The 27,123-nt window shown below is 36.4% G+C and overlaps 1 protein-coding gene across 1 annotated transcript in view; it reads left to right on the forward strand.

The window, feature by feature from the left end:
- LOC123524906 (atrial natriuretic peptide receptor 1-like) overlaps nt 1-27,123 on the forward strand; it is a 161,561-nt gene that overhangs the window by 95,548 nt on the left and 38,890 nt on the right. Inside the window, exons 10-14 of the mRNA XM_045303518.2 lie at nt 2,352-2,495; nt 4,319-4,440; nt 5,056-5,264; nt 8,798-8,911; nt 11,035-11,154. Of these exons, the coding sequence (XP_045159453.1) occupies nt 2,352-2,495; nt 4,319-4,440; nt 5,056-5,264; nt 8,798-8,911; nt 11,035-11,154 (709 nt within the window). The remainder of the gene's footprint in view (nt 1-2,351; nt 2,496-4,318; nt 4,441-5,055; nt 5,265-8,797; nt 8,912-11,034; nt 11,155-27,123) is intronic.

Below are 27,123 nucleotides of genomic sequence, written 5' to 3' on the forward strand. Positions count from 1 at the left end.
GCTTTTTGAGACGAGCTGGATTAGTATACTGGTATATTGTTCACCAATAAGCATATTGACTTTCTACGTGTATCCATACAGCCAGTGACGCCCCTCTTAAACAAAAAATCAAATTATAATTTTTCTGTTTTTTGTCACAACACTAAAATATTCAGTGAAATTAACAGAAAAGTATATTTTTCCAAACCTCTTCCACTCACCATCATATCACTGCCTACTTACGCTGCAAAAGATCTAGTTTGTTGATAGCTAAGTTCAAAGTCACCCACCGAAAAAGCAAGATATCTCACATAAATCATGCAAATGATTTAAGGAAAATCCATTTTTTCATTGGCTATTTGTATTTATGCAAGCTCCGTAGCATTAGCTCCATATAACCAAGGTATATATCTTACACTCACTTTATGAGCTCTGTTTGATGATGTGGTAAATCAAATCAAAACCCAACACGTATCTTTGATTGAAATCTGTCATTTAATATCTAAATGACGAATTTGAAAACACAATTAACAATAAATGGTTCTGTTACAGCATCATACATAATATGTGATAGGTGACTAATTTTATCAAGAAAAGACAAATATTAACAGTTGATATGCATCATCAAAGGTGGGGATCTAACCTTTATGCCAATAAGCAATGAATGATAGTCTTACATCTAGGAAAATACTAAAATACATATCCATTAATTTACAATGATCAGTATAATATTATGTTGAATGTCAGTCTTATAGTCAAAAAGTAATGGCACAATAACTAGCATAATAATAATAGCACACTGAATGTCAGCCTTACAGTTAAAAGTAATGATATCAATATATTTATATTTACATGTGAAGTATCAAAACAACATTTATAAATGTATGTTGAATGCCATGCTAACAATTAAGAAGTATGAGAAATATCTATTATAACAATGAATACCATATGTTGAACATCATTTTTACAATGAAACTGTAATGACATATCTATCAAGACAACAAATATTGACTGACACATGTTGAACTATCTACAACTATAGGTATACTGAGCATACCAGGGATGGGAGGGAGGGTTTGAAGTTGTTGATAATTTGCGCGTAAGCTTTTCGTGCTCCGCAATTGAATAATATTAAAACCCGTACCGTCCCATACTTGCATAAATATATTTATTTTTCAATAAATCTGTATTTATGCAAGTGTAGCATTTGCTCCATATAACCAAGGTATATATTTACACTCACTTTAATGAGCTCTGTTTGATGATGTATAAAATCAATCAAAACCCAAACCTCATCTTAAATGAAATCTGTCATTTATATTAAATGACGAATTTGAAAACACAATTAACAATAAATGGTTCTGTTACAGCATCATACATAATATGTGATAGGTGACTAATTTTATCAAGAAAAGACAAATATTAACAGTTGATATGCATCATCAAAGGTGGGGATCTAACCTTTATGCCACATATTGCAAAAACATAATAAATGAATTTCATTTATTAAGTTATTAGCAATAACCCCATCCGAAGAAAGTGAGTGTATCATTTATTTATCAACAGCTTACTACTGTGTTGTGTTACACCCTCTAACATGCAGAAATTGTAGAAAATGGTATATTTAACATATTTATTGACACAGCTCATATGTCATGCTAGTGCAACTTAAATCTTATTTGAGGGGAAATTCCATCAACACTGATTATATTTATGGCACAACTTTTATATGCTGTTACCGTGCGTATTAGTGTTTTAATTTGAGCAATTTAGTTTAAAAAAATGTACTAAAAAGTAAAAACAAATTTAAAAACAGTCTTTACTTTAAAAGGTTAAATTGTGCCAAATTAGTTGTCCGTCGAAATTTGTAATTTTATTTTATTAATATTTGCATTTTTCTGACATACATTCAATATGGTGTAACTTTGAAATGTAGATTGATGCATCAGTTAGATAACAAGAGAGTGTTTTAACATTTCTTCCTATGCACAGATACAAATGATACAGATACCTGCACTGATAAAAGGATTTGAACTATTATTAATTGGAGTGAGACATCAAGTTGAAAGATTTTGTTGTAATGTACTGTCAAACATATCAAAGATGTTAGTGTGGAGGGTTTTTTTTTTTTTTTTTTTTTTTTTTTTTTTTTTTTTTTTCAAAGATTCAGTTGACTATCTGTTGACTTGTACAGAAAAAAATAAATTACGGTACCTACTACTTTTCCAGTCTGTTTGAAACTTAAAAGAAATTACTTTAGACAGTTGATAGATGCACAGTGAGACATTTGAAAGTTTGTTGACTGATCAAAAAGACCTACAAAATAATATTCCAAACATATGAGTAATTTTGTTTGTATCTTCTTTTTACAGAGAATGTGACAATGCGAACTTGTGTAAATTTGTTGGTGCTTGTATTGAGGTACCAAACATGTGTATACTGAATGAGTATTGTCCAAAAGGAAGTCTTCTTGATGTTGTACTTAATGAAGAAGTCCCACTCAACTGGGCATTCAGGTAATTGATAGATACTGTTAAGTCATAGATATTTGTGGGGTACTAATTTTCGTGAATTTCTAGGTACTGTCTTTAGTTTCTGTGTAACTTATTTGATTAGTCACTGGCGAATATTACAAGCATTATTACAAGCATTTCTCATTAAAGTTAAAGTAGAATGAGAGTTGGCCATCTAGCATCAGCCACTGACTACCTTCTTATAGAATCTGCTCTGTTTATGATACTTTTCCTCCAGTATATACCCTTATGCAATGCTTTAGGTAATGTAACTTTACCCTTGGGTAATTGTACCCCCCGACAACAAAGTTGTAAGGGGGGGTATACTGGTTTCAGGTTGTCTGTCTGTCCGTCTGTCTGTCCGTAGACACAATCTTGTGCGCACCATCTCTCCTCATCCCCTTGACACAATTTAATGAAACTTCACACAAGTGATCAGTAACAACAGTAGTTGTGCATGGGGCATGTTAGGTTCTTTCAGAAAAAAAAATTGCAGAGTTATGGGACTTTGTTTTTTGTTACTATATGATATACATAGACACAATCTTGTGCACACCATTTCTCCTAATCCACTTGACACAATTTAATGAAACTTCACACAAGTGATCAGTAACAACAGTAGTTGTGCATGAGGCATGTTAGGTTCTTTCAGAAAATTTTTTTGCAGAGTTACGGGACTTTGTTTTTTGTTACTAAACTATATACATAGACACAATCTTGTGCACACCATCTCTCCTCATCCCCTTGACACAATTTAATGAAACTTCACACAAGTGATCAGTAACAACAGTAGTTGTGCATGGGGCATGTTAGGTTCTTTCAACGACAAAAATTGCAGAGTTATGGGACTTTGTTTCTTGTTAACATACTATGTACATACAGTCTGCATATGCAGTCTTGTGCGCGCTTAATCTTCCGAACCCTTGCACACAATTTAATGAAACTTCACACAAGTGATCAGTACCAACCCTAGTTGTGCATGGTGCATGTTACGTTCTTTTAGATAAATATTCTGCATAGTTATGGGACTTTGTTTTTTGTTACTAAACTGTACATATACAGTCTATATACATACAGTCAACATAATAATGCAATCTTGTGTGTGTCAAATTGCAATGTACTGTGTCAGTGCATGCGGGGGGTACATTCATCACCTTTAGTGATAGCTCTAGTTAAAACCAGTTTTGAAAGCATGAGGGCAAGTTTGAAAATATTATACTGGCCTCCTGGGAGTTGGGGGCTGGGGGCTTTTAAACCTTTATAAACCTTTACTTTTTTTGAAAGAGGTTTAAAACCTTTTATTTTGCTGGAAAACCTTTAAAAGCGTTTGATTTTCACCTTGAACCTTTATTTGATTTTCACCTTGGACCTTTATTTTTCCAAAAAGAAGTTGTAGCAATTACAGTTTTTTTTGATAAGGGAAAGAGATTTGAATTAACTAACATGTCACCAATGGACTTGAGAATTAAAGGAAATATGTTTTCTCAGTTTTGAGTTTTTCAGTATACTGTAGTCATTTCTATACCATTGTTTGTGTGCATGGTGTGTATTTGGTCTGATTACCAATAGAGATCAACAATGTCACCATACAAGATACATGTATAGATTTACTGGACATTATTAATAAAAAGCATGCATTTTAATGCATTGTTAAAACACTTGCTTTTCCAACAGCTGCCATTAGTGTACGATTGTGTTGTTCCAGAGGTCTGTGGTTGATCAATGGGAAAGCAAACCAAAGGCCTAGGTCCTAAGATGGAACATAAGCATCCAGATGTTTATTAACCACAATTTATGCTTGAAACATTTACTTCTGTATTGAACAGGTTTTCATTTGAAGGTGACATTGCTAGAGGAATGGCATACCTCCACTCCCGCAAGATCATCCATGGTCGTCTGACGTCCAGCAACTGTGTTGTGGATGACAGGTGGACAGTAAAAATTTCAGGTTAATTTAAAAGGGTTGGTACAGACCTCAGAAAGAACCAAACTTTATCATATATATAAATTGGTTTGCTAGATCTGCTTTACTATGCAGGAGAGGCATAATTGATACATGGTTTTTTCTATTTTGATTTTTTAATATCTTTAGGAAGTATATGCAAGTGAGAGAGAGTTTACCTGTTTGAGTCTGCATCCTTGTAAAGTAAATGCACTTTTCATCATACCTCCCAATCGTAGTCAGACTCGAAGGATACACTTCAACTCAAACTTCCCTTAAAAATTGGGTTGTTATAGTCGCCAATTTCATATGATTATAGAACTGTAGATACTCATGTATAATGCCAACCCAAGTTTAAAATGATCACCAGATTTTAACCCAAAAACCTGGGGAAAAAACTGTCTGTAAATTTTATGGTAGAATAACTTTCAGCTAAGCTTCAGACATTAAATTATAGTTTTCATCATCCATAACTCACAGTTTCAGTAATTAAACCATCAGATATTTGACTTTCAGTTACTCTATGAATTTACCTCAAACTGTAGTTACTGTAATTGTTCCTATCATATACACCTTGCTACATAACAGATTTGTTGAAAAAACCTGTGCTTTTTGTTTCAGATTATGGTTTGAATCTCTTGCGAGCTAACGTGCTCGTAGATCCATTAGCGCAGGAAGAGCTGGCTTTTAAAAACAGACGTACACGCATATATATGGCCCCAGAATTTGCAGCTGCAGACCCATATAATTATGATGCAACTATGGCAGGGGATGTTTATGCCTTTGCTATTATTATGATTGAAATTGCAATAAGGAATGATCCATATGGGGTAAGTTAAAGTACATTTTGACTATATACCGTCTGTTTTTGCTTACAAGATGCATTTTTAGGGGTCATATTTTTATTGCAATGAAAGGGTTGCGTCTTACAAGTGCACACTACAAAGATATTAATAGAACATTTTAAAAAAATCTCTAGTTTACAGCTCGGGGTATCTTTTTTATGCCCCCGAAGGGAGGCATATTAGTTTTCAAATGTCCGTTCGTCACAATGTTAACTTTTTGCATGAATGCACTTTACTCGCGAAGCACTGCACCCAGGACCTTCAAACTTCACAGGCTGATAGTACTTATTGAGTACATGACCCCTACTGACTTTTAGGTCAAAGGTCAAGGTCACCAGGTTAAATGTCAAGTTGCTGCGGGGGCATTTGTCACCATTAGTTACAGCTCTTGTTTCTCACTGCAAACGATACTTTAGTTTAGTTTTGGTTATTGCAGTTACAAACTTAATACCTCCTGCATCAAACAAGGTCATTAGCATTCACTGTTTAATAGTGGCAAAGATCTACTGTAATTTATTGTCGAGCCTGCTTGCGGTGAGCTCGACTGCCACTTTTGGCGGTTCGGTGTATGTGCGTGCGTGCATGTATCTGTGTGTTCGATTTTGTCCAGAGCATAACTTGGACTTGCATGGACCAATCCTGTTTATATTTGGCATGAATGTTTACCTCAATGAGAAGGTGTGTCAAACCCCATGTTCTTATCTCAAAGGTCAAGGTCACAGTTGGAGGTCAAAGGTCAAATTGAAGTTTGTCTGGAGCAATTCTTCATGCATGGTGGGATTTTAGTGTAACTTTACATGAATGTTCACCATTATGAGACGGTGTCATGCGCAAGAACCAGGTCCCTAGGTCTAAGGTCAAGGTCACATTTGACAGCTAGCAGGCTCGACATTCTGCCCATGGACATACTTGTTAAGAATGCTTTAACCTGTGATCCTTAAACTTGATAAGACTATTGCTCACTGGCAGTTGATGACCTGTATTGATTTTGTGACCAGTACGTCAAACGATAAGGTCACAGTAACTGTTAAAATAAAAGCTATAAATGCCGAATATCTTGAGAATGCCCTGACTTACAATAATCAAACTTGGCAAACCTGTTGCTCATAGACAGTGAAAGACCCCTTGGTGGGTAAAAGATCAAGGTCATAGTAAACTATTCACCTACAATCCTCAAAACTGGCACATTGCCCATGGGTAGTGGATTATCACTGTTGACTTAGGTCAGTGTGTCAAACGTTCAAGGTCTTGGTGACTGTTAATACAAATTTTAAAGCAATTTTTGCTCAGTGTTTTGAGAAATTGCCTTGACATATGATTCTAAAACTTTGCAGGCATATTTGGCATTGACTTCCTCCTTTGAATTTTATTGTAATAGGGTCAAAGGTCAAGGTGACTGTGTTTATAAAAAAACCATTTCTCCTCATTATTTTGAGAACCCTTTCTATAAGCCATTTAGACTTGGCAGTCTTACTGCCTATAGATGGCTCAGTGATTTTTAGGTCAGTTGATAGAGGTCAAGGTGACATTGGCTGTTGGTTTGTACAAAAACATTCCCACTCAAGAATGCTTTGATCTAAGATCCTCAAACCTTGTGGGTGCCTTGATCATTGCCAGTTAATGACCGTTTCATATTGAGGTCAGACATTAAGGTCACAGTGAATGTTAGTACAAAAACTGTTTCTGCTCAGTACCTTGAGATCCCATTGACATAAGATCCTCTTTAGTAGGCAAATCACTAAAATGAACCAGGGCTCAAATTTTGCACTCACTAAATGCGAGTAGATTTCACTGAAAGCAAGTAGATAAAAACGTCACACAAATTTTTTTGCAAGTACAGCCATTTTTATACGCCCAAAGGGATGTATTATGTTATACCCCTGGTGTCCGTCTGTCCCTCCGTTAGCAATTTCGTGTCTGCTCTGTAACTCTTGAACCCCTTGAAGGATTTCAAAGAAATTTGACACAAACGTTACTGCATCAAGACGACGTGCAGAGCGCATGTTTTGGATGACTTGCTTCAAATGTCTGGAGCATTTCTTCTTCATGCATGGAGAGATTTTGATGTAACTTGGCACAAATGTTCACCATGGAGCACCCTTGTTTTTAGATTATATTGTAACTTTTTTATTACTGGCTGTAGGGAAAAATCATGCATGTTACATTCAATTTTTATGTGTATTTTGACCTTTTTCTACCTGGTAAAGAGTTTCTTGTGGACTTATAATATATAGATTTTTTTTATTTTTTTAAGATTTATTTCCCTTTGTTGTTACTTTAAATAACTTATAAATATGGTAACTTTTTTATAATCAACCAAAAAAATCCATATGAAAACAACTGTAGGTTTTTATATATGCATATTTTAAGCCAAGTGTTTTGTTATAACATATTGTATATATAGTACAATATTGTTTATATATCATTGACAGATATCAGTTCATTATTATACGCCCGAAGGGACATATTATGTTATACCCCCGATGTCCTTCTGTCCGTCCGTAAGCAATTTCGTGTCCCCTCTTTAACTCTTGAACCCCTTGAAGGATTTCAAAAAAAAAAAAAAAAAGAAACACAAATGTTCACCACACCGAGACGACATGCAGAGTGCATGTTTTGGATGACACGCTTCAAGGTCAAGGTCACACTTAGGCATCAAAGGTCATATCAGTTTGTTTCGTGTCCGCTCTGTAACTCTTGCACTCCTTGAAGGATTTCAAAGAAACTTGGCACAAATGTTCACCACACTGAGACGATGTGCAGGGCACAGGTTTCGGATGACTTGCTTCAAGGTCAAGGTCACACTTAGAGGTCAGAGGTCGAATATGACTTAGTTTTGTGTATATTGCAGTGCTCTTGTTTTTATTTGGCAGATAGTTTTTTGTTCACATACAATAAAATTGTTTTTGAACTACTTCACTTTTATGTTACTATAAATAGCTTATGTTGAAAAATTTTTATTATTGGCCATACAGAAAAACCGAGACCACTTTTCTGTGGTACAACATGGATGGTACCTCCAATTTTCAGGTGTATTTTGACATACCTGTACCTGGTAAGGATTTTTTTGTGGACTTAGATTTTTTTTTGGAATTTCTTCCTTTGTTGTTCCTGTCCTTTGGGCTTCAACAGTCAAGTTCTTTAAGTTTTGCTCCCATCCTCTGATATAACCCTTCGGGTGTATATTGCCCTGCTTGGCGGCGCTCTTGCGTTATACTGCATTTGAGAAAATTAAGTGCATTCCAGTAGGGGATTTTGTATTGCATGGCAATACTTCATTCACTTGTTAACACTGTAGAGGCCAAATTTATGACTATCTTCATGAAACTTGGTCAGAAAATTTATCTTGATAATTCCAAGGCCAAGTTCAACAGGTGAGTGATATAGGGTCATCATGACCCTCTTGTAATGATCAGTGATTTACTGTATTAGGAAACATGTTTGTTTGTTGTTTATAATAGATTTTAAGCCTCTCTAGCTGACACCATGTCTCATAGATCAACTTTAACATTTTACAGGATGAGGATTGCTTTAGCCTACCACCAACATGGAAGCCCCCACTTCCGAACTTTGATCCAGAAATGTTTGAGAACAAAGATGATATCTGTCCTTGTCCAGAGCAATACATTCAGGTACATGTTAGCTTCCTTTGTTTTTCCTCTGAGTATTGAAACATTCCCCCTACCAAGCAGCAATGTTGTCCTAAATTCAGAAATATGCTTTGTATATTTGTATGTAATTGCAATGATTGGCTGCATTTAACTGGTCACAATTCTATATAATAGTTTACATGTAAATAATAAAAGTTTTCATCTGGATTGAGAATTCTTGTCAGAACTTTGGTTTAGAGGACTTGCAACACCCAGGCAAACACTAACTGGTTTAAAATTAGCCAATAATGTATGTTTGCATTTCTGAGGCAACTTAGCAAATGGAAATTTTGTTTATTTTGAGTTGTTGACGATTTGGAAAGCGTGCTTCCTCAACCTGAATGCCAAAATAGTTAATACTCATATTACTTTAAGCTGCTGTATTAAATGAAAGTAGAAGCAGATGTACTCAAAATCTAACTTAACTATTAACTTTGCTATTTCATAGGTGGGCTGGTGGTTTAGTGGTAACACGCTTGACTGTCAATCCAGAGGTCTAGGGTTCAAATCCCAGTCCAGGCACTTGAAATTTCTGAGATACTCTTGAGTGTCTCCCACCTAACTTAGAGGTCTGTACTGGTTCTTCCCAGGAATGACGGCTTTGTGTGTATTGATGCTTTACACCGGGCATGTTAAAGAACCGGACTGTCTACTCGCAAAGAGCTAGGCTAGTAAGCCGGACAAGTCTGTATCTAAAAAGGATTTTCCTCTATCTGTTCTTTGGGCTTTATCTCACTCTGTCCCTGTGATCAGATCGCGCTGTGTCTGTACTAGTAGAGGATGAATTTCATGCCCTGTGTGGCTGCGTTTGCTATATGTAAAGCACCTTTGAGCATGTTTATCATGAAAAGGGCGCTATATAAATCAGGTTATAATAATAATATAATAATGATAATAATTTCATATTTGTGACTCTGTGACTATTCAATTTGGGCTGACGTACAATTAAGTGAATAAAGTTATGTGACTTTATGATTTGATTTTGCTGTAATTTTAAATTTTTAGATTATTATGTCTCCCAGCACACAGTGTTGTGGGACACATATAGATTTACTCCTGTCAGTCTGTCACAAAGCTTGTCCGCACTCTAAGTTAACATGCCAGATACCAAAAGGTAGCAATTTTATAAAGGCTTAATTCCCATCATTTGTTTTACAATCTTTCTTTTAACACAACTACCCTCTCTGTTGAATGGCATATAGAGGCCAAATGCTGACTGACACCTATTCTAAAGTGATTATTGAAAAGTGATGCATTCAATAAGACACAGTTTGTGAAATATTCCAAATTTCACAGAAAACATTGTATTTTTTTAATTTTACACAAGTTTTGTGATTTTAAAAATTTGATGTATGAACTGTTTGTTGGATTGATTGATTGACTGTTTGGTCTAATCCTGTTTTGGTTGCTTGACCCTGTGAGGGGCAACATTAATTAAAACAGAAATATCTTTAAATGACTTCTTCTCGTGAACCACCTGATGAATCTTCATCTAAACATGGTTGTGGTCCTATCCCAGTGGGGGTGCCCTGCCCTTTTAAGGGGCTGCTAGAGCTTAAAACAAAAATGTCCTTGTAAAATCTTTCACATGAACAATTGTACTTGGTCTGTAGCATTATTATAAGGTCCTCTTCCAATTTGTTTAAATAGGGGCACTCAGTTCCTTTTAGGGGCAGCAAGAGCGAAAAATAGAAATTAACCTAACAACTTTTCATGAAAGGCTTGATGGATCTCCATTAAACTTGTGTAGCATTATTATAAGGTCCTCTCCCAAATTTTAAGATGGGGGTATTTCGTCTCTTTTAGGGGTTGCTAGAGTTATTAAAGGAAAACCTTAAAGTGACTTGATAGATCTTCATAAAACTTGGTCTATAGCATCATTGTATGGTCTTCTCCCAAATTTATTCTTGCCACTAGTTTAAGCAATGCACAGTTGTAACTGTTGATGATTCAGCATGTCATACATACAGTCAGTGTGAGGTGAGCAACTTGGGGCCACTTTGACCTTCTTGTTAAAATTCTTTAGAAAATATTGGCAACTAACATGGCTTTGTTAAGTATATGTATTTTTATCTTTTATTGTAACCATGTATGTTATAATTCAGTTGATTGAAGCATGCTGGGAAGATGATCCTGCTCAGCGACCAACATACAATCATATTCGAGCAACAGTGAAGAAGATTAACCCAAGTAAACTAAGTGCTGTAGATCTTATGATGGCAATGGTAAATCATTTGTTATTGCAGTGAATAATTGGTTAGCCATTTTTATGCACCCTGAAAGGCACTTGAAGATTTATGTTTTCAACAGTGTGTGTTGAACAAATAAAGAGCTACTGTAAGTTTTGCATAATATACTTCTGATAATTCATATTTTGCCACTTGTTTTATGAAAATCGGATAACAATTGATATGGAACAACATTTTTCAGGGGGTCGGACGTATATCATGTCTCTCGGGGGTTTTTAAGCGAGAATTCAATGTCATCTTGGCAGAAATGGCAATGTAAACAAAGAAACATGAGTTTTTTTTCCCAAAAAACATGTAAGTACATGCATATTTGCCATTTGATCGGACTGCTGATATACTCTTTCAATAGCCACATGTGTAAGGTGAGATCGACACATTCGTTTTTGGTCGTACAGTTGACAGTACAAAAACTATTGAAGGGACAAATTGATTTGAAGTGACTGTTTTTGGATTTCTGTCATGTTTCTGTGCAAGTTTTGACCAAACCAGGCATTCTGATTGTGTTAGATTGGCTGTATTACGTACTATATTACTATATCTCAATTTCGGAAATGTTTGCATGTTTCTAAAACCTGGCATCGCCAGTTTTTTTAACTTTAAGCATATTTGGATGTCTGTTGGGCCTATTCAAGCAAATTTAATGTATCAGCTGGTTTCAAAACACCGCATTCCGCCATTAGAGAGAGGGAAATTTAATGTATCAACTGGTTTCAAAACACCGCATTCCGCCATTAGAGAGAGGGCTCTCAATGAGCGGTACGTGAACCACTCCTAAGTCCTTGCGCCTGTCTGTCCGAAAAAAATAGATTATGTGACAACTAAAACGTATCGTAACAGATATTGGCCATTTGAATTTGAATCTTGCAATGTTTGAGCCCTGCTTTTCTGATTGTATTGTGACTAATACTTCCCCAGTAATAATAACCACGGTGGCTCCTCATGTTTATATACAGTATCATACATTTAAGACGCTGATATATGTAACATATAACAGTGTACAAATTTCAGATTTGAATCCACTAGCCCGTTCGGGCTACCAGATAGGAAATTTTTTTCAAGCCCGACACCAATTTCACTAGCCCGAACTTTAACACCTTAAAATACTTAATTTTTGCACCATATAAAATTTTGTTTTACAGACATCTCTATGCATGTTTGAAGGAATAAAAAAGACATACAGTACATGTTTGCCATGTTTTCGAAAAAATTTAACTCTAAATACTCAAGTCCAGATCAGCATCGCCAGAGTACAAAAGCATCGGACATGACACTCCTTGCCAAACGAAATCTAAACTGTAATGCCTGATTTTTTAGGATCAGCACACGCCAATTACTGCTACTCGGCAGAGCTCCAGATAAGCTTTTGGTGCAATTGGGTATTTACCCATCACTTTTTGTCTGAATTGGGTATTGGAAATTTGAATTGGGTAAAAATAATATCATTACCCAGCCTTTTCAGAAGTAATTGGGTATTTGCTAAAACCAATTGGGTATTTTACCAATCTCGCACTAACAACTGAGTATTTTTTTGCTTACAGTATACATGGTATATATCATTAAACAGGACTGACTAAGTATTTTAATGGCGCCCTTCAATGTTTAATACAAAAATGTATTTAAAATTGTAATGAATGTTTCATACTGTTGTTTTCTTTTTCACTTTTAATGCAGTCTGAGATCAGTTCATCCACAATATCCCGAACGATGTGGTCACCGCAATATGCATTCTCCCAAAAGATGTCATCCAGTATTGGTGACACTACATCGTCACAAACAGATAACTGTCATTGTTGAACAGCAAAATATCCCACTAATTTGTTTGTTTGTGCTGCAACAATGTTTTGTCCTGCAACCTCTTTACATTTTATCGGCGTAAAATTGTTTACAAAGCGTCCAAATAACACTGATCAGCCGACTGAATGGTCCTGTTATTTTTCCGATAAATTGCAACCTGTTCTGCAGTAACGTATAACCAGTCAGTCAAATCTAGCGTTAAAGTCTCGTACCCGTTCTAGTTATAAGGAAAATGCGATACGCAAGCTATTTTTTACGAATTGGGTATTAAGAATTTTAATTGCGTCTCAGTACGCACACTGTATGAATTCAATTGGGTTTTCTGCAATTTTAATTGCGTAAATACGCAAATACGCAGCTTATCTGGAGCTCTGTACTCGGACTGCTGACAATTTGCAAGATGTAAAAATGAGTGCTGAATACACACATACACACACGCTGATAGCATAATTTAAGCTCCGCCTACTGCAGGTACTTGTGAGATTTTCGCGAGAAGTGTGAAAGCTAATCAAATTACCCGTTACACTAGAGGTGATTGTATTCAGCCATTAGCGCTGCGGTTACGTCTTTGACACTTTGCGTTTGATTTGTCAACACATGAGAGTGCATAAAAACCAACAATAATTCAATAAGCGTTCCTCAGTCTGAACGATGCGTGATGCCTTCTTAGTGTTTATTAATGGAGATCATATGAAATCAGGATGCTATACTCCTTTAATTAGCATGATTTGTTTTAAACAAATTAGGAAAATTCGGTAGTCTGGTCGGGCTTGTATCTGCGGAAAATCGGTAGCCCGAGCTGAAATTTGGTAGCCACGGGCTATCGGACTACCGCGAATTTCGAACACTGATATAATTGTTTATACATATGTGTGTGTATACAAAGAAGGTATCATCGACAAACAAACGGAGCAAACCCAGGGCCTTTTGATCTTTTGTTGGACTCGCTACCACCGCGCCACGGTGGCTCCTCATATTTATATATACAGTATCATACATTTAAGATAATGATATACCGGTATGTAACATATAATTGTTTCATACATATGTGTGTGTATACAAAGAAGGTATTATCGACAAACAAACGGAGCCTGCTTCTCAGTGAATAAGACAGTACACGTACCTAAATATTAGCCAACTATACATGGATTAATTTGTGAAACTTGTGATACACGGGATATAACGAGAATTGAATTCTGTATAAGGGACTATAGCCCACACATTTAAGCAAAAGATATTTTGCCAAAAAAAGTATTTTGACACATTATTAGTCCCCTACTGGTTGAAAACCAGTTTCGGGGACTATAGGAATGCACTTTTCCATCATTCCGTCCGTCCGCAATTTCGTGTCCGGTCCATAACTCTGTCATCCATGAAGGGATTTTAATATTACTTGGCACAAATGTTCCCCATGATGAGACGACGTGTCATGCGCAAAACCGGGACCCCTAGCTCAAAGGTCAAGGTCACAATTGGAGGTCAAAGGTCAACAGGGCTTTTTTCCTGTCCGGTCCACAACTCTCCCATCCTTGAAGGGATTTTAGTATTACTTGGCACAAATGTTCCCCATGATGAGATGATGTGTCATGCACAAATCCCGGACCCCTAGCTCAAAGGTCAAGGTCACAATTGGAGGTCAAAGGTCAACAGGGCTTTTTTCCTGTCCGGTCCATAACTCTCCCATCCATGAAGAGATTTTAATATTACTTGGCACAAATGTTCCCCATGAGGAGACGACGTGTGATGCACAAAACCTGGACCCCTAGCTTAAAGGTCAAGGTCACAATTGGAGGTCAAAGGTCAACAAGGCTTTTTTCCTGTCCGGTCCATAACTCTCCCATCTATGAAGGGATTTTAATATTACTTGGCAGAAATGTACCTCTTAATAAGACGATGTGTCATGCACAACTTTCAGACCCCTAGCTCAAAGGTCAAGGTCACACTAAGCAGTCAAATGTTAACATAGCATGAACAGGGTCTGTTTCGTGTCCGGTCCATAACTGACATTCATCAAGGGATTTTAATATCACTTAGCACAAGTGTTCCCCATGATGAGACGACGTGTCATGCGCAAATCCCGGACCCCTAGCTCAAAGGTCAAGGTCACAATTGGGGGGTCAAAGGTCAACAGAGTTTTTTTCCTGTCCCGTCCATAACTGTGCCATCCATGAAGGGATTTTAATATTGCTTGGCACAAATGTTTCCCATGATGAGACGACGTGTCATGCGCAAAACCCAGTACCCTAGCTTAAAGGTCAAGGTCACACTTTGAGATCAAAGGTCAAGAGGATTTTTTTCCTGTCCGGTCTATAACTTTGTCATGCAAAGCAGGATTTAGATATCAGTTGGCACAAATATTCCCCTGGATGAGACAACATGTCATGCGCAAGAACCAGGTGCCTAGGTCTAAGGTCAAGGTCATATTTAGAGGTCAAAGGTCAAATTCAAGAATGACTTTGTACGGAACATTTCTTCTTCATGCATGGAGGGATTTTGATGTAACCTGGAACAAATGTTCACCATCATGAGGCACCCTTGTTTTTAGAATTACATCCCTTTGTTTTACTATAAATAGGTTTTATTGTAACTTTTTTATTACTGGCGGTAGAGAAAAATCGAGACCACTTTTCTGTGGTACAGCATGCATGTTACATCCAATTTTTAGGTGTATTTTGACCTATCTCTACCTGGTAAAGAGTTTCTTGTGGACTTATATTATATAGATTTTTTTTTTTTTTTTTTTTTTTTTTTTTTTTTTTTTTTTTTTTAAAGATTAATTTCCCTTTGTTGTTACTATGAATAACTTACATGATAACATTTTTATAATCAGCCAAAAAAAATTCAATATGAAAACAGCTGTGGGTTTTTATATATGCACATTTTAATCCAAGTGTGTTGTTATAACATATTGTATATGTAGTACAATATTGTTTATACATCATTGACAGATATCAGTTCATTATGTTATACTGCAGTAGAGAAAATTAGGTGCCTTCCAGTAGGGGACTTTGTATTGCATGGCAATACTTCATTCACTTGTTTATATCAGAACATGATATTTTGCATTTAAACTGCTTTAAAAAAGATAAGAGAAGACAAAAATGACACCCGTTACTATTATCTTTACAGCAGAAGGGAGATATGGAGAGGGTAAATTTACAACATATAAGTAATATATGTTATCTACAATATATCTATGATCTACACTGACAGACAGACCTAAATGAGCACTGGAAAGGTTCAATCCTTAAACGCTATGGTCATAATACGAAAGGGCTACCTTTTACTTGCTGCGACGGCTTCAGAAACGTTAATGCATGTAAACTAGTCTAATTATGACTTCTATTTCATAAGTTTTGAAGTTCAATATGAACATTTGAAAATGCTCTGACGTGCTTTTTTTCTCCGGAGATTGCCGATAAAAAACGATTGAACTGTTTCCAATTAAAATACCGCTGCTAATTCAGCATGCCCATTCACGCACTGCAGTACGTGAATCATGCACAAAATATCAAATGCATGCATAAAAATCACTTGTTGGGGGTACATGCATGCAGAGATTCGGAACTCCAGTTCAGCTGCCAAATCGCTGTTTATTACATCGCGCACTTGCCAATTGTTTGGTATGGTCTAAAACGCAGATCCGGTCCACGAACGTTATAATTTCGTTTCCATCACCGAATTCTCGGCGTAATTGTCAGCTGTATAGAGGGGTTTGGTAAATGTTTTAGTCGGACGTCACACGAGTCGTGTGCAAAAAAGAATGGATACGAAACGCAAAAAGGCATTTTAGCTTTAATAAACTCAGCAAAAGGTTAACAGTATTTTATTTTTCGATATTTAACTGCAACTTTGATACACATTGCATATCTGTAATAGTTTGGGCATTTATTATTGATGGACGAATTTTACCAGTCTTCAGTTGACTGTATGTTATTTCGGACGAATCGTGTTCTGTTCACGAAATTAGGAATACATGAACCTTGCTGAAAATTTATTTATATTTAGTATAATATAGGGAGGGGTCTTTTGATTCAGAATTTCCTATCTTAACTTTGGAAAAACATTTTACATTTTCTAAAATTATCTCATCTGTTATACCCCACGCACGAGAGTTCTGTATGAAAAAAATGTAATATACAAATTTCAGTAGTTAAATAGAAAAATTTCAGATCTGCCATGTAGTGTACCCCCAAATTTTGAAGTGTACCCCTATTTTGCAAAAGAAGGGGGTACATGTACCCTCAACTTTAAAAATGAGTGGGCATGCTGTAATTAAAAATGACCAAACTTATTATCTGCAATTTCCATAAAGATGATTGCTCATAAATAATATTTTACTATTTCAGTGAAATAAAAAAAATAATTTTAAAATGCAGAGTATTACGATTTTTTTTTGTACCGTATCTTACTGTACATGATTTAAGACCAAAAGAAATTTATTACATACAAGGGCCTACAATGTAACACAGTAAACACAGTATTCAAATGGCATATACGTTTCAAATGCAAATATTGGTTTAAGTTTTACTTTTTCACAATTAGCATGTATGTTTCAACATTTGATTTGCTTATGCTTTAAAACCAGTTGATACATTTAATTTGCTTAAATAGGTCCGACAGACATCCAAATATGCTTAAAGTTAAAAAAAACCGGCGATGCCAGGTTTTAGAAACGTGCAAACATTTCCGAAATTGAGACATAATAATGTAGTACGTAATACAGTCAATCTAACATGAGCAGAATGTCTGTTTTGGTCAAAACTTGCACAAAAACATGACAGAAATCCAAAAAAAGTCACTTCAAATCAATTTGTCCCTTCAATAGTTTTTGTATTGTCAACTGTATGACCAAAAACGAATGTGTCGATCTCATCTTACACATGTGGCTATCGAAAGAGTATATCAGCAGTTTGATCAAATGGCAAATAAGCATGTACTTACATATTTTTGGAAAAAAATACACCCGTTTCTTTGTTTACATCGCCATTTCTGCCAAGATGACATTGAATTCTCACTTAAAAACCCGAGAGACATTATATACGTCCGACACCCTGATTTTTGTCGAGCCCACTTGCAGAAACGAAGACATAGTCGTCCAAATGGCTGTTCGGTGTATGTTTGTCCGGACCATAACTTTGACATGCATGGAGCAGTCTTGTTATGTCTCCCCACTCTGGGGGAGACATATTGTTTTTGCCCTGTCCGCCCGTCCGTCCGTGCGTCACACTTCATTTCCAAGCAATAACTGGAGAACCATTTGACCTAGAACTTTCAAACTTCATAGGGTTGTAGGGCTGCTGGAGTAGACGACCCCTATTGTTTTTGGGGTCACTCTGTCAAAGGTCAAGGTCACAGGGGCCTGAACATTGAAAACCATTTCAGATCAATAACTAGAGAACCACTTGACCCAGAATGTTGAAACTTAATTAGATGATTGGTCATGAAGAGTAGATGACCCCTATTGATTTTGGGGTCACTCCGTCAAAGGTCAAGGTCACAGGGGCCTGAACATTGAAAACCATTTCCGATCAATAACTAAAGAACCACTTGACCCAGAATGTTGAAACTTCATAGGATGACTGGTAATGAAGAGTAGATGACCCCTATTGATTTTGGGGTCACTCCGTCAAAGGTCAAGGTCACAGGGGCCTGAACATTGATAACCATTTCCGATCAATAACTAGAGAACCACTTGACCCAGAATGTTGAAACTTCATAGGATGATTGATCATGAAGAGTAGATGACCCCTGTTGTTTTTGGGGTCACTCCGTCAAAGGTCAAGGTCACAGGGGCCTGAACATTGAAAACCATTTCCGATCAATAACTAGAGAACCACTTGACCCAGAATGTTGAAACTTCATAGGATGATTGGTCATGTAGAGCAGGGTTCGACTAACGGTGTCCCGGGGGCCCGAGGATCCCAAATTTTGAGGAGGAACACCAACTTCTAAAAGCTGGGATTCCGGCTGGATACCTATTTTTTTTGTCAATGTTATCCAAAAAGTAAAATATAAATACCTGTTTGAAAAATATTTTAATTAATAATCAATCGCTTTATTTTCGTTCTTTTCCTAAAGAAACAAATTCCGGATGTTTACTAACTCAAAACAATGAGATTTCGTCATCATTATTTACGTACAAGATCATGTGGTTACTATTTAAATATATCGGGTACTTTTCAAAGAAAGACACCAGGGTTTTTTCCTACATGTGCACGACGCTACGTCATGGAAAATTACTGATAAAACTGCTTGCAACTGGCCGGTTGGCGGGACTTTCCTCGTTCTAAAAATAACAACCATTTAACATCTAAGTATTTTTAAATGTGTTAGGTCATGAAGGTCACGCGTGATACACGCAGATTTCCCCTGAACAACAATTTGTGTTTACGATGGCTTGGAATTTATGGCCTAACACAAAGAAGTATAAAATATATTTATTTTTATAGCTCTTTGCCTTACATAACGGGAAGTGTTAATCAAAACAGAAGAACTGCGGCTTCCAAATATTTTATGACACCCCAAGAGTTAATTGCAGCGGAAGTCACCCGTGATGTACCGACGTTTGATCATCAAAATATTACTTAATATTATCTAAAAATATTTTAATTTTTAGCACAAGAATACTGTAGTCGGTTACGAGTCTCGATCTCAGCGATCTTTTTGCACTTTCAGAAATTTTACGATCCGTTATTTTTGTAGTGTTATTCAGTTTGATGGTTGTTTTTTTATTATATAAATACTTACCGATTCCGATTCGGAAGATAAGTCTATTAACTATAAATCAAACTTTCAAACATCAAAATGAAATTGTATATGAATTTCAATGTGAAAGTAATCCAAAACAGAATTTTATGCCTAAAAATATAATTCCCTTACTTTAACACTTTATATCTTCAAACCTCAAAGAGAAACTACAATAAATTTTGTTTCATCGGAAATATAAATGCCTGGTAATATTAAGATTTTATATTTTAAAATATATGAAGAGAAGTCAAGAATTTCAAGAATTTTTTTTTGATATTATAATTTTTAGTGGATGTCACAACAGACTTGACAATGATTATATCTATAAGATACAAGTGTCTCGAAAGTCAAGACCTTGTCTTGACATTGGCAAACATGTAAATTGATATCAGTTTGGATACATTCTTCTGTCAGCCACTCAATACAGAGGTTGCGGGTTCGAATCCCTCTGGGGTCACGACTGTAACTTCTCATAAGACACCTGTTGTGATTGTTTTTATATATCATATTATGAGGGATCCCAAAGCCCGAGGAGGACCCCCAGATTTAAAAAGTAGAGATTCCTTTGGGAACCTTGTTCAAATAAGTTAGTGTCTAACCCTGTAGAGTAGATGACCCCTATTGTTTTTGGAGTCACTCCGTCAAAGGTCAAGGTCACAGGGGCCTGAACATTGAAAACCATTTCCAATCAATAACTTGAGTACCACTTGACCCAGAATGTTGAAACTTCATAGGATGATTGTACATGCAAAGTAGATGACCCCTATTGATTTTGGAGTCACTCTGTTAAAGGTCAAGGTCACAGGGGTCTGAACATTGAAAACCATTTCCAGTCAGTAACTTGAGAACCACTCAACCCAGAATGTTGAAACTTCATAGGATGATTGTCCATGCAGAATAAATGACCCGTATTGTTTTTGGGGTCACTCCGTTAAAGGTCAAGGTTACAGGGGCCTGAACATTGATAACCATTTTCGATCAATAACTTCAGAACCTCTTGATCCAGAATGTTGAAACTTCATAGGATGATTGAACATGCAGAGTAGATGACCCCTATCGATTTTGGGGGCCACTCTTTAAAGGTCAAGGTCACAGGAGCCTGAACATGGAAAACAATTTCCGATCAATAACTTGAGAACCACATGACCCAGAATGTTGAAACTTCATAGGATGATTGAACATGCAGAGTAGATGACCCCTATTGATTTTGGGATCAGTCTATTAAAGGTCAAGGTCACAGGGGCCTGGTCATGTAAAATAATTTCTGGAAAATAACTTGAGAACCTCTTGACCTAGAATGTTGAAACTTAATAGGATGATTGGACATGCAGAGTAGATGACCCCTATTTATTTTGAGGTCACTTGATCAAAGGTCAAGGTCACAGGAGCCTGAACAGTGACTTGAGAACCACTAGGCCAATAGTGTTGAAATTTAGCGGGATGACTGGACATGCCAAGTAGATGATCCCTATTGCAGCCAACCATCAGTGTCTCTTTGACTTTCGCTCCTGACCCCTATTGACTTCTTGCCTATAGGGTTTTGCATTGGGGGAGACATATGCTTTTTTACAAAAGCAATTTCTAGTTTATATTTGGCATAAATGTTAACTTCAGTGAGATGCAGTGCCATGTGCAAACCCAAGGTCACACTGAGGTCAAAGGTCAAATTCAATAATGATGTCTGGAGTCTTCATGCATGGAGGGATGATGTAACTTGGCACAATTGTTCACCATCATGAGACAGAGTGTCATGCACAAGAACCATGTCCATAGGTCTAAGGTCAAGGTCACACTTATAAGTCAAAGGTTCACCATCATGAGACAGAGTGTCATGCACAAGAACCATGTCCATAGGTCTAAGGTCAAGGTCACACTTATCGGTCAAAGGATACAAGAATGACAACTTTGTTCGGAGCATTTCTTTTTCATGCATGGAGGGATTTTGATGTAACTTGGCACAAATGTTCACCACCATGAGTGTCATGCACAAGAACCAGATCCATAGGTCTAAGGTCAAGGTCACACTTAGAGGTCAAAGGTCAGATACAAGAACGACTTTGTCCGGAGCATTTCATTTTCATGCATAGAGGGATTTTGATGAAACTTATGGCACAATTGTTTATCATTATGAGACGGAGTGTCATGCACAAGAACCTATTATTACTTCCCTTTGTTATTACTATCAATAGCATATATAGTAACTTTTTTATTTCTGGTCATAGGGACAAACCAAGTCAGACCACTTTTCTGTAGTACAGCGTGCATGTTACATCCAATTTTGAGGCGTATTTTTACCTATCTCTACTGGTAAATACTAATTATTTGGCGTAAATGTTTGCCTCAATGAGACAGTGTCATGTGCAACTCCAAGTCCTTTTGACAGCTGATGGGCTCAACATGTTGCCTGTGGGCATCTAATTAGTAAAGTCTGGTTCCTTATGAGTTTTCCACTTTTACCAAATACAGAACTTTTATATCTAATATAAAGTATCTGTATAGAATTATGCATCCTTATATATATATTTATGGTTTTTAAATCTATTTATTTACTGTGAAATCATTTTTGTTTGCACAGGACAAATTTTAAAATATTTTGAACAATGCGCGAATTTAAGACTGCGCTATTATTTAACCATTTTAAGTTAACTTTATAGTTATCCGAATTTATTTCCTGTCCAAAATATATGTACAGTCTAACCTGTACTAACGGTCACCTCCGATCAGCGGTCACCTCCGTTCAGCGGCCATTTTATGACGCCCCCGACGGATTTTCCTCTATTTTATCACTTTATTCAGCGGCCACCTGCCGTCCGCGGCCAGCGGCCACCGAAATTGCCTCCCGACCGCCGTATTTGACCCCTTTCAGCGGCCATTTTTCTTCCAAAATCAATTATTTTTAGGCAATAATCGCCAAAGATACACGATTTTTGAGAATCACGTGATTGCTAAGTTTCGCTTGACTTCACCACAAGAACGACAAAATGACATGAGCTTCTCAATTAAAACTGATAACCAAAGGTGTAATCCCCTTTTTGTTATGAACAAATTGCCAGTAATTATCGGCAATTAGCGTGTCACCTCGTGTCAATTTTGTTGTTCACAGTTTGACCTCGGTTAAAGATAATACTCGATAACTAACTAGTAGCATAATATTTGTGATTTTTTTTATACTTCTGTCATCAAAATACTATTAAATTTATACGAAATTAATTGTGTTTGTAAAAAAATATAAACCACTCCATCTTTTAACGAACGTAACGGCTATCGTAGATTTTAGCGTAGACAATAAGCGCGGAGAGTAGCTTCCCTTACCAAAATGGCGAAAATTGTAAACAAACTTGTTTTGAAGTTGGAAAATTGTCTGTAACAATTTTTTGTAGTAAAAAGATCACGCTGGAATTTTAGATTGCTAAGAAGACCATTCGTATTGCGAAGGCAAATGCACGTCATTGTATCCTGGTAAAATAATAATGGGAAACCCCCCAAAAATGGGCCTAAAGGCTATACTGGCCAGAAGTCTCAGGGCCCTCGTTTGCCGATTTTTGGGGCCGAATTTCGGCCCCGTTCCCCCCTCGAAATAGTATGTTTTTTTCCCCCCAAGTATAGAAAAATTCCCCCTCGAAAGAAAAAAAAAATCAAGAAAAAAATCGATACCCGATAGTCTTAGGAGCGTCTCGTAACTTAATAAGCCTGATAAAGTTTTACTCCTTCCTCTTATCAGTCATTTCCTACAGTAAAACTATGTCCAGGATAAACACTTGTATTCAAAATAAACACTCGTGGTCATGCCCTCCTGCCTTTGATCTTCTGCTAAATTCCCGCCCTTTATCCTGTGGACATGCCACGTTGATTTTTCTTTATCAGCAAGTTACGTCACGGCGAGTGAACATAGGTAATGAGAATCATTGAAGTGTTAACATTAATTGATAAAGCGGTACCCGTATTGAGAAAAAAAGGCGCCAATTATTAAAGGAAGTGTCTAGGGGTACGGACCTCCTTTTTCTAGAGATTTAGGGTTATTTTTATCTTAAATTTTGTTGAAAATGAAATAACAAGTAAGACTTAAACAGTCTTCACTTAAAACTTGGATCTAATTGGTTTACAGATACCAGTGTTTACAATACTACCGATTGTTTATCTTCCCTTTCAATACCTAAATAACCGAGGAATTCCAAATCAACACGCTCGCTGATCCGTGCCAATTTACTGTTGATAACAGCTAGATTAATGAATGAATCTATCTCTTAAATGAGTTCTATTTGAAATTTAGCACCAAAAAAAAATATATTAGGCATAATAATATGCACCTATTTATTTTGTTATTTAACAAGGTATAATGATAATCGGTGCGGAACTGATTGTTTAATAATCAATTAAGCGACATTAAGTAAAAGAAACTGTTTGTGAAAACGTCCCTTGTATCTCGTAACGGCTATCAAATGTGTGAAAAACATAAATACACTAAGGGTTAATTAGAAATTAAAAAAGTTTTATCCCAACATATGTAACATTATTTTGTTTAATCTTTATATCTTTTTTCTGCCAGTTCGAATCCTCGTGATTTATTTGGTGTTCCTCGGTTATTTACGTTCCGAAAGAAAATGTAACAAATCGGATGATTGTTGTTAATCTGTAAACCATTTAGATCCAAGTTTAAGGTGAATTTTGATGAAGTGTTATTTGTTATTTCATTTTCAACAAAATTTGAAATGTAAATGACCCTTAATCTCTAGAAAAACGGAGGTCCGTACCCCTAGAAAACCCCTAACAGGCTTGTCTAGAGGTACGGATCCGTACCGCTAGAATCAGATTCTAGAGGTACGGATCCGTACCCCTAGACACTTCCATTATTAAATTATCGTAATTAAGCGACCAGCTGATTACCGAGCATGTGAAAAGGGTCCTGCAAGATTTCTTCATGCAAACTTTAAATTAGATCATTGTTTAATGATTGTACCTTAATATCAACGAGAAAATCCACAAACTTAAATGAATTTGGAAAGTAAAAATAAGTTTAGAATGTCCGTTCAAGATTCTAATTACACCCGATGACATATGCAATTTTTCCAAAATTCACTAAAAAAACTTGACTTTCAATGCAATTTTTAATGAAAAGTAGCATCATTATTTGAGGAACTATCTCTGGTTTACCTTAGTGGACCAAGTTAACTGGCAAAAACAACATTTCCGACGACATTCCAAAAGTGTACCAGTATCCGGATAGTACGTTTTTGGATACATTTTTACAGTGTTTTAGCACTTTTCTGCTAACAAACAAAAACAAAATGAGATTATATGACCTGAAACAGAAATTATTATTATGTTATTATGCTGTAACATGTTCTTGGTTGTAGTAGCTATTAATTACGTAGTATTACTTTATAAGAAAATATAGTCAATTGTATCGATGTGTTGGGGCAGGACTCTTGTATTTTGAAAAAGGACCCTTCAAACTTTGGACCCAAGGGTCCCGGGACTCTTGGGTTTCCAGGTCTAGTGGAACCCCTGGTTTTACTGATCCGTATAATACGCGCGTTTTTCAGTTCCCCGGATGCGTGTATGCAAAGTTACTTCCCTTTGAAAAAAAAATGTCGCATAATGCACATCATACCGTAAAAAGATCACGGATGCAACAGAGGCGAAATGCGCAAAAAAAAAAATTTGCTTTTTAAGCAGCATGCTCTCAAAAAAAAAAAAAATACTGTCACGGCCACCGCTGTTTCATCAGGGCCAGACATGCACAATCAGGTAGATACGATGAAGGGAAGCCCTGCTCCGGCTGCTGCTGAGACAATGTCCGTGGATACTGCTAGTGCTACCGATAATGACGACATGTGAACCTCGATTGGATATCACATAACTGATTTAATAAAAGAAAATAAAAGTTGCCTGTTTTTAATAGATTATGTTCTGTACAATACTTCAGATATATTCACATTAGTTTGATATCTGTAATACTCAACTGACCTTAATTTAAGGGGTTATGATCAGATGTCATATCTCCAGAATGAATTCCCCCCTCCCTTGAAAACGACGCGAAATTCCCCCCTCCAAGGGCCCCGGCCCCAATCCCCCAAAATGTAGAGAGGGCCCTGAGTCTGAAAATACATATATTGGCTGCACCTCCGATCAGCGGTCACCTGGCTTTAGCGGCCAAATTGTCTGCTTCCCTTGGCTGGCTGCTAAAGACAGGTTAGACTGTATGTTATAAGACCAATGATTGTAATTTTCAAATTTTCTCAAAACGTCACATTTTATGGGCAGTTAATTGAAACTTATATGTTTTTACCAAAATGGATTATGAAATCTGATTGAATTATTTATATTAATTGGTTAATTTGTTATTCTTTACAAACGCTTCAATTACTTACGCTAGTTTTATATATCGTTGTCATCGCATTGATTATTTTGGCCAATATTTTCAGTGAGAGAAATGCTCTCATTTGGCAAATCTTAGTGAGAGATTTAATTTTTTCACCAGCTATAATATACCGTGTACAATTAAATTTGAATAAACATTTCATATTTTTCTAACTATTAAAGGCATTAATTAATTGAAGTTTCAGATATCCTGAGACTTTCTTCTACCCTTAACCACTTTTTCAGTGAAGCTGTCTCTTTCAAAAATGTCTGAGACATTTAGTTAAAAATGAACCTTGGGGCTTGTCGTAGCTGCTTTAGAAAAATTATTGTTCCCAGCCGATGAAATCGGGAGGGGGGTATTGAAATGGCGTTGTCAGTCCGTCTGCAGCCATTTCTCAGTAACTAGCTGGTAGAATTTCATGAAACTTGAAATAAACATGAACAAACTTACTGCGATGATGCCCGTCAAGTTTTTTTTTTTTTTGATTGGTCAATTTCCGTTGGAGTTATTGCCCTTGATTTAATGAAAAATGCCAAAAAATGTCCATCCACCGCCATTTCTCAGTAACCATCAGGTAGAATATCATAAAACTTGAAATAAACATGCACCACATACTGCGATGATGTCCGTCAAGTTTTTTTTTGGATTGGTCAATTTTCTTTAGAGTTATTGCCCTTTGTTTAAAAATCTACAGATTTGTACATAACAAACCAACCAATTGGTAGAATTTCATTAAACTTCTTTCATTCTTTTCCATGAAAAATTATTATAAACATGTGAAGTTCTGTACCCACACCTGGTCACCACCTTGCCTTGGTCACCCCCACCCCCACCCCTCACCAAAAAAAAAAAAAAATCATTTTTAATTTTCCATCAATATTTATAATCAACATGTGAAATTTTGTACTCTCACCTGGTAACCCCCCCACTGAGCGTCCCCCCCCCCCCAACCCCCCCCCCAAAAAAAAACAAAAAAACATCCATATTCTGTTAAAATGATTTTGACTAATGAAATTATTTGCTACATCCTTTATAAT

The sequence above is a fragment of the Mercenaria mercenaria genome, chromosome 3, assembly GCF_021730395.1.
Source record: "Mercenaria mercenaria strain notata chromosome 3, MADL_Memer_1, whole genome shotgun sequence".
Taxonomy (NCBI): domain Eukaryota; kingdom Metazoa; phylum Mollusca; class Bivalvia; order Venerida; family Veneridae; genus Mercenaria; species Mercenaria mercenaria.